Source organism: Asparagus officinalis, chromosome 8 (genome assembly GCF_001876935.1).
Source record: "Asparagus officinalis chromosome 8, Aspof.V1, whole genome shotgun sequence".
Lineage (NCBI taxonomy): Eukaryota > Viridiplantae > Streptophyta > Magnoliopsida > Asparagales > Asparagaceae > Asparagus > Asparagus officinalis.
Window position 1 is genome coordinate 105,719,432 of NC_033801.1, and position 9,169 is coordinate 105,728,600.

A 9,169-nucleotide genomic window follows, 5' to 3' on the forward strand; every position below is an offset into this window, starting at 1 on the left:
CAAGATGGAAAACCAAGAAAAACTTAAGCAGTAAAAAGAAGAAAGAGGGTGAAATTCATACTCAATTCAATTTTATTGAACCGCATATTTCCATTTGATCTTCTATTTCCATGTAAAATCTATAAAAAACAAAAAGTTGTGTACAAATGAATAATACAGGAAACTGTATATAGTAGTGCTAGCTCAATTTCAAACCGATTCGTTGCCATGTAACACAGGCATGCTCAGCAAAATCCATCAGCAGCATTTCCTTTGCAAAACCTGATTCAGAAAAATTGCTTCTGCAGAATTCATCTTATCTGGATTCATCGAGCCCTCCGAGAAACATTCCAGTGTTATGACCCATTGCATTAATTGTGCACCAAATATATGTTAATTGTTGGATTAGTAGACTTAGATAACCTAGGGTTTACATCCTTCTGATGCATTAATGCAATAGACCGAGATCACTAGACCCTCTCTCGCCTCTCTATGTTGGACCATGACTGCTTACTAAAATGAGACTGAAAACATTTGCAAACACTAGTAAAAAGAGGGGCAGCCCCAACTGATGGATAGAACCGTTGGGGCTGATGAAACCAGCCCCAACGGTTCAAATAGTTGGGGCAAGTCGGTTCAGTCTACACACGCAAGAGGGGGAAATTTCCCCCCCATTTATTTTCGCCAAAAACCGAAAAAATCAACGAAAACCCCCAAATTTATCCCCGTTCTCTCTCTCTCTCATCAAAAACCCCAAATCCCCGTGCGCCTTCTCTCCCCCCCCCCAACTCTGATAAGGACTCGCAGCTGCGTCGGAGGTGCGCGCTGCCATCGAAGGTCCCCGCCGCCGTCAACCCTACAGTTGGCCACCGAGTCTTCCACAAAAACCCTAGTTCTTCCTCCCCAAATCGAACCTCGCTGCCTCTCCTACTCCTGATTTTCGCCGGACGCCTGACTTGTAAGTCCTCTACCTCTCAATCTCATTCTCTAAATCCATGGAGGCTTCCTATGATGGAGATTCTTCTTTGAGGTCAGATGATAAAGCTGAAATGAAGAGATGCCGGTCTTGATTTTTAAAATAATTTGTTTTCTTTTGTTGTTGTTGTTGTAATATTTATGTAAGTCTACTTTCTAGTGTCACATTAATCCTTGAGTAATCTAATTCTTTTCTATGTCTGCAGTTTCTACTATTGATATTTGTGGATGTTAACTTTCGGTGGCATGGTCCCCCTCGTCGATATGACCTCTTCACTAACCTCGTCGACATGGCCCCCCTCGTTGAATCTCTCATGGTCAGCTTCCTCAAATCTCAACTCTCCTTCTACCTGTTTTCCTTTCTTTTCACTTGCTGCTGTTGTTGACTGGGGATTTCTTGTTCCTACTGATTCCAGGATCGGAGGGCAAAACTGTCATTTAGGAGGGCTTCCATTGTGCAGACGACAACCCCCAAGGTGAGAGCTTTTTATGGATTTATTTATTTATTTATTTATTGGGTGTATTTACTTTGGGGTTTTGTTTGCAATTCACTATCATTATTTTTACTGATAATATGTTTACATATGTAAAATCTGAAAAATATCTTTTGATTAATGTTGCCTAGTTAAGCATCTGAAGAGTCAAATCTGTTTAGTTTCAGTTTTCTAAACTAACCGAGCACTAATTTTTGGAGATTATCCAAATTCAATATTATTGTAATTTTTGTTGCTTGATAGAAACCTCTTTTAGTCTTGACAAAAGAAATAACCTTTTTTCTTAAATAATTCATGTTTATGATCACATCCGATATGTTTTTGGGCACGTGGGTCTTAATGACCAGCACATCGTTGCTCTTTCTGGTGGTGACACGCTGGTTGGTGATTTTATTACGCTAGCCTTTATCTGCATTTGGTTATTTTGGTGTGGTCTTATTGTGATATTAGTTGATATTGCTTATGAGTTTCTTACATATAAGCTTTTGTTTGCTTGCTATTTTTGTTTATTTTTAGCTGCATGTTTGATTTTACTCGGTTTATACATTGGTTGTAGTTTTGCATTTATTTAAGAATAATTAAAATTGACACTATATGAACAAATCTTGATAGTGCCATCCTTCCTGCAAAACTGGAAAATAAAATTGAATTAGCATTTTTCTTTATATTGGATGTTGTGAAAATTGCTTCATATACATTTCAGTACTTATGTTTACTGTTTTCATTTTCTCCTGTCAATTTTTAATGACGTCCTGTTTGTTCAGAACTTGATATATCAAGATTACTTATTTGACATGTATCAGGTAGAATAGAGTTACGAAGCTTCATCTTGCTAACCATTTATCATTTATATTTCAGATGGACATTGAGCCATGCCTTATTGATTTTGACATTGAAAATGTCCTTACTGTGAAACTATTTTCTTTGTTATTTTTCTGTGAGAATGGAAACTATCATTTTAATGTCCTGTGTGTTAGAGGAAAAGAGCTTCTGGAATTATTATGCAGTGTCTGTTACTATTAGTGCTATTGCTACTTCTTTTTCTTCTTGTTTTTCCTCTTCTTTTTCAGCTGAACATAGATAACCCAACTAGAACAGATACTGATGCGTTGTTGGTGTAGGCTCCCTTTGATGCATATCTACAGTGTGTACTGAATTTCTGTCACCAATATGTCTTTATGGTCTTTAAGCTAAAAGTTAACTTGAATTCTTAAAACTCATCATCCATCTTAGTGGATAATTGTTTTTCCTTGTTTTTAGCTGATCTTCTTAATACTCTATACAACTATCCATGTGTATATGTACACACACCATGAATGCTTATCCTTCAACTTGTTTTCAATGTTCAACAAGAGCAAAAATCAATAGATGAATGGTTGTTTTGGAGAAATAGTGACTCACAGTCATATCACATGCTTATTACTGGAATGACATGGGCTCATTTTTATTTTCTTGGACTGTTTTGTTACTTATCGTAACTCTGAAAGTGAAGATACTGGACATGTAAAGAAAGGACATGGTGATCAATTGATCATTAGCTATTATAAGGTATGTATTGAAGTATTAATGAAGATTGATTATACTTGCATGTCATATATGCAAAACCCAATTGACACCCCTTTCTTAATTTGTTAAATAATCTAAATATAATCACAATATGATCAAAATTACAAGTTTCCTATTCATGAAGGGATTTCAAGTTATATAAAAATAGCCCTTTTGTTCGTTGATATGCAAAAAATGACTTCAGGGGATGCCAATGTCCTAAGATCCTTGCTCATCATCAACGAAGAGAGCTTCTTCATCGGGAATAATGGAGAAAAGTTGAATAATCTCTACTTGATATTTGTTTCTTGTAGAAATTTAAGTTTTTTTTTTTACAGTTGACCCCTAGGGCTTCATTACATGAGATATCCTGGGTTCGAATCGGAATTAAAGAAACTTTACTAAACAGTGTTGATAATGCTCTCTGGTGATACTTTCAATTAAGCTTTGCTAATATACAAAGTTTTTAATTGTAGGTTACAACCTGTGCGTAGTTACACACTGACGCCATCGAGTAAATTTCTCTTTCATGTTTGACAAATAACAGCATTTAGATTTATTAAAAAGTTCACAATGGTTTGGCTGAGGATCTTCCATACTGCTAAACTTTATTATTGAAAATTTCTTTGGAACATAGCCTATGTATATTATTTCATACATCAAGTTCTACGCGTTTTTATCTATGTAATCTGTTTTTGAAATTTTTCTTTGATGTTAATGGTGTATGTTAACACAATATTAAATATTCAAAAGATAATATTACATTAAAAGATGATGTATTTAAACATGCATTTTATACATGGTCTCAAAGTAATAGGAGTCTTAAGCAAATAATATGTTTTTAAAGGATAGGCTGAGACAGTCAACAAGTTAATCTCCAGGCTTCTTAGAGGAAAAGAAGAATAAGTTAATATAGTGTTCTCCAACACCAGAAATCTGCATAGAATACTTGTACATTTCTTCAAAGCAAAAGTCATATAAATGTAGACATGAGGAGATCTAATATAAAGATATAAAGAGCAAAAAAAGGAATGTTATGTTTAGAGATAATCTGATAGCACTGTGGACAATTTAGCTATTAGTCAGAAATTATTATCCATCAGGCAGAACTTTTTGCCAAAAAAAAAAACTTGGAACTTTCTACGTGTGGAATAGAGATTATGTTTATTTATTTTCTCATAGGCAAAAACATATTTAAACCATAAATTGAAAGGTAAACAGGTTTAAATTTGTATTCTTATTGAAGTACTAATTTGAAGTCTGTGAATCTAAATAAGAAAGAAATCACTGGAGAATAGTAGACATGATCCAATTAACACCATGACATCAGATATTGTTTAGCAGTATCACGCCATTATCATAGTCCTCTCCAGACTGTAAAGTCCTATCTTTTTTTTTTTCTTTTTTGGAATGAACCTATCAATTAATTTTCATTTCTTATTTTTACACTAAATAGTGCATGACAAATAAGAAGATGAATGAACTTTCAAATTCAGCATGTCATTTTGTTAAGAATACAGAACACTGCTTTTCCTGTTTGATGCCATTTGAATATTAATTTGAACTAAGGGGCTGTTTGGTTGCACACTTTTTGAGAAAACTTTTCTCAAAATATCTGACAATGGTAATTTTGTAATTAAAAGTTTTCTATAGATTTCTGTAAGTTGTGTTTGGTTCAACAAAAAATTTATAGAAACATTTTCTATAAAATATCAAAAACTACCAAATTTTACAAAAAAACAATTTCCTCTCAAAATGAGAGGAAATCAACAGGAAATCTGACACATTTCTTATTTAATCAACAAAACCTGTCTCATACCATTTTCTATAAAGTTATGAGCCATTTTCTTGTTTTGAACCAAACAAGCAAAGTAAAAAAAATAAGAAAATTGATACTTTTTAACTTCTCAAAACTTTTCCTATAATTTTTTTAAGAAATACAAGGAAATCATATTTTGGGTGTTTTCCTATAATTTTTTTAAGAAATACAAGGAAATCATATTTTGGGTGGAAAACATTTCCTATAATTTCTAGAAATTGAACCAAACAAGGAAATCATATTTTGGGTGGAAAACATTTCCTATAATTTCTAGAAATTGAACCAAACACCCCCTAAATCTCTCAGGTGCCAGCAGATGTACTGGAAGGAAAATTTGTGGGTATCTATTTTATGTCAAGATATCTTCCATCATCCCAAGAACTCACCAATAATCTCAAGGGAATCTACAACAAGTTGAAGGACAAAGGATTGTTGAAGGACAAAGGAGAGATGTTTGAGATTGTATCAGCCATTTTCCATGAGGAAGATCAACAATCATTCAATCAGAGCACTGAAGACCTCCCACGGCTTGTATTGCCTTTCCAGGATGAAAGTGTAGATACTCTAGTAAGATACTTTAAGTTGAGATCCTTTCTGATGTTGGCCATTGCAGGAAAAAATGGGGAAACAATAAGATCAGATGTCTTGTATTTCATTCAAGACTATGGAATTGATGCGTACCCGTTTTCATCAGAGAAGCTAGCAAAGTTTGATGCGGTAGAGGAGGCAAAGCTTAATGCACAAACATTGGTTTCATTACTTGTTGATAGTGAATATGACTTTGTGATAAGTAAAGATGGAATAAAGGTATGGGCTTATGGATATTACAGTTCCTACATATTTTTAAGGGTAAATTTCACAGACGCTCCCCATGAACTTGTTCATTAAAATACCTCAACAGAGACAGTTAGTTTAGACTGTCATGTGTTTCGCCCATGACATGTTTTGGACAATCTTGCCCCGTGTACTTCATATATTTTCTACATATTATCATCTTCCCCTTCTATCTTTAGTGATAGTTTAGATCGTTTACCCTTCATATTAACACCATTTATGAGATTTCCATAAGTTTATGGCAGTTTTGTATAACATTGAAAGTTCAGGGATTTTCTCTTATAATAAAGTTTAAAAGGGTTTTTGCTGAAAAGACCAAAAATTAAGGGGTTTTTTGTGAAATTTACCTTGTTCCTAATTTTCAGAGTATTAAACTACAAAAGTCACCATAACTTGGTGTAGTGGCGGGGACTTTCAAAGTATCTCAGGCTCAAATCCTATTTGCAACGTATTTAATGTGGATTTAAGAAAGAAAAGAATGCACTATGTGAGTCCAGGTTTGGCCCATAAAAGAGCTCTCAACCTATGAGAGCTTGTTAAATGATAAAAAATATAACCCTCAATTATCACCATAACTTTAGACTTCGAAGTTTTGATATAGTGGCGGGGACTTTAAAACTAATATAGTTTAGCATTTTCTAGCCCTATAATGACTAACTTGTCATTCGCTCTTTGTTTAGGTACCAGTGATGGAGCTCGTAGGAAAGACCATACTTTTCTACTTTTCATCAAATCTTTGTCAGGCCCGGCTCTGGAGGAGTTCCAAGAGCTCGACGGAACAGGGCCCCTGAAAATTGGGGGCCCCCAAATTTTTTTTTAACTATATTGGGTTGGATAAGGCCCAGTGGCCCACCTTAATAAACCCGACTTCTCTTTATCCCTCCGCAGCTCCGCTCTCCGCAAAAAAAGTGAAAAACCCTAGCGACGCTCCTTCTTCCGCCGCATCTGACTATCTCAGCATCTCTCCCTCGCTCGCACAGTCGTCAGTCGCACTCTGGAGGCTGGAGCTCCTCCCACCCCGATCCCACCTCTGGCGCTCTTCCCTCTCCGATCTCCCTCTTCCTCCCATCACCGCTCAGAGCTCAGTCCTCTCGGCTCTCCCTCTCCGGCTCTCCGATAGTCCGATATCCTCAAAATCCCTAGCAAGTAGCAACCTCCCTAAGCTCCCTTCTCCAGCCACGGGCCACCACCTCTGGCGAGCCGAGCCTCCCCTCTTCTCTCTCTATTGAAGGTATTTTTTAATTTTTTGATGGAAGGAAATTTTCCATCTGCGATATGGGTATTCTTAGGTATTTTTTAATTTTTTGCATCATAACCAGTACCCACACATTTTCTGCGAAAATGCCTCAGTGATGAATTGCCGACTTGCTGTCTTCATCATAACCACAGCCTACCCTTCATGTGTTTGACATTATGCTTGAGAAACAATGTTCAGTTGCTTTCTGTACAGTTTTGGATTTTTTATATGGTAGACTCATCACTAACAATTGCACACTTACATTACATAAATGCATAAATTCAAATGGAGAACTGATAATGTAGACTCATCACTAACAATTGCACACTTACATTACATAAATGCATAAATTCAAATGGAGAACTGATAATGTCAAAAGAGTTACTTAACTTGACTATTGCAACGAACATAAGCAATTCTGTACAGTTCTCCTGTTTTTCCTTATTGATAATGGCTTTCAGTCTGCGATTCTTAATCTTTTTCTTATAAATTATTTCTTTCATTTTACAGGGGGGACTGTGGGAAGAGGAAGGTCAACTATCTTTTGCAGATTACTCGAGTACCTCTTCCACTTGATCTAAGGCTTCAAATTAGGTTGTATTGTTCCGAATCTTTTGACTTCTTTCAATTTGATTGTAATATTTTTTATTTTATTATAGAAATGCCTCCAAGAAAGTATCCATCTGGATATGATAAACGTAAGAAAAAAAGAAAAATTGAACAATTTGTCCAAACTCAAAGTGGATCGCTTGATAAATTCATTGTTAGAGAGAGACAAGATTTAGATAAAAATTCAATTGAAAATGATAACATTAATGATTTGGGTCTAAATGAGTATGAGAATGAAAATGTTGATGATCAAATTAAAAATGAAAATGAGAATCAGAATAAAAGTGAGAATCATAATGAAAATGAAAATGATAATAAAAATGAGAATCAGAATAAAAATGAGAATCATAATGAAAATAAAAATGATAATGAAACTGAGAATCAGAATGAAAATGAAAATGAAAGTAAAAATGAGAATCAAAATCGGAATGAAATTGATATTAACAATGAAAATGAAAATGATAATGAAAATATTTTAATCAAAGAACAACCTAATCAGTCCATGCTCATGAATTTGAATATTTATGATCCAAGAACTTGGGATAATTTGGACACAAAATCTAGAGATATATTAGTGGAAAATGGCCCTATAAGAGATCTATTAGTCGAAAAAGGTCCTAAAAATAAATTAGGAAGATTTTTTTCTTCGGCATTTTACACTAGGCATTTATCAAATGGAGAGAAATGCGATAGAAAATGGTTAGTTTATTCAAAGGATATCGATAAAGTATTCTGTTTTTGTTGTAAATTGTTTAAAATTGGTTTTAAGAAAAGTTCTTTAATAAATGAAGGATTTAATGATTGGATACATCCTAGTGCTAGGCTTAAAGAACATGAAACAACTAATGAGCACATCATTAACATGAGTACTTGGCTTGATTTACACATAAGATTAAAGAAAAATAAAACAATCGATAAAAATATTCAAGAGCAAATTAATAAAGAGAAGGAACATTGGAAGAAAGTATTACAAAGAATAATTTCTGTTGTTAAATATCTTGCTAAACATAACTTGGCATTTCGAGGAACAAATGAGAGAATTTATCAAAATAATAATGGAAATTTTTTAGGCCTAATTGAAATGATTGCAGAATGGGATGAAATAATGCAAGAACATGTTCAACGTATTGACCATGGTGAAATTCATTATCATTATCTTGGTCATAGCATTCAAAATGAATTGATAAGTATGTTAGCTTCTAAAATCAAATGTGCAATAGTTTAAAAAATTAAAGAAGCTAAATATTTTTCAGTAATACTTGATTGTACTCCGGATGCAAGTCACCAAGAACAAATGACTTTAATATTACGATGTGTCGATGTTTCTACAAGCCCGATAAAAATAGAAGAATTTTTTATTGAATTTTTAAAAGTAAATGATACATCTGGACAAGGACTTTTTGAAGAATTGCAAAATGTGCTAAAAACTATTAATCTTGATATTGATAATGTACGGGGTCAAGGGTATGATAATGGGTCTAATATGAAAGGGAGACACCAAGGTGTACAAAAAAAATTACTTGATATAAATCCTAGAGCCTTATACACGCCTTGTGGTTGTTATAGTCTTAATTTAACACTTTGTGATATGGCAAATTGTTGTGGTAAAGCAAAAGACTTTTTGGGAGTGATACAACGCATTTATACATTATTTTCTCACTCAACAAAGCGATGGCA

The 9,169-nt window shown here is 34.2% G+C and overlaps 1 protein-coding gene across 2 annotated transcripts in view; it reads left to right on the plus strand.

The window, feature by feature from the left end:
• LOC109819716 (serine/threonine-protein phosphatase PP1 isozyme 2-like) overlaps positions 1 to 7,536 on the plus strand; it is a 10,297-nt gene extending 2,761 nt beyond the window's left edge. The window contains exons 4-7 of one of the 2 annotated variants that reach the window (XM_020385555.1): positions 1,371 to 1,430; positions 5,119 to 5,619; positions 6,327 to 6,877; positions 7,394 to 7,536. In XM_020385555.1, the coding sequence (XP_020241144.1) occupies positions 1,371 to 1,430; positions 5,119 to 5,619; positions 6,327 to 6,437 (672 nt within the window). In that variant the 3' untranslated portion in view covers positions 6,438 to 6,877; positions 7,394 to 7,536. Of the gene's footprint in view, positions 1 to 808; positions 938 to 1,160; positions 1,272 to 1,370; positions 1,431 to 3,469; positions 4,613 to 5,118; positions 5,620 to 6,326; positions 6,878 to 7,393 lie in introns of those variants that run through there. The other variant, XR_002241593.1, reaches the window with a different exon arrangement.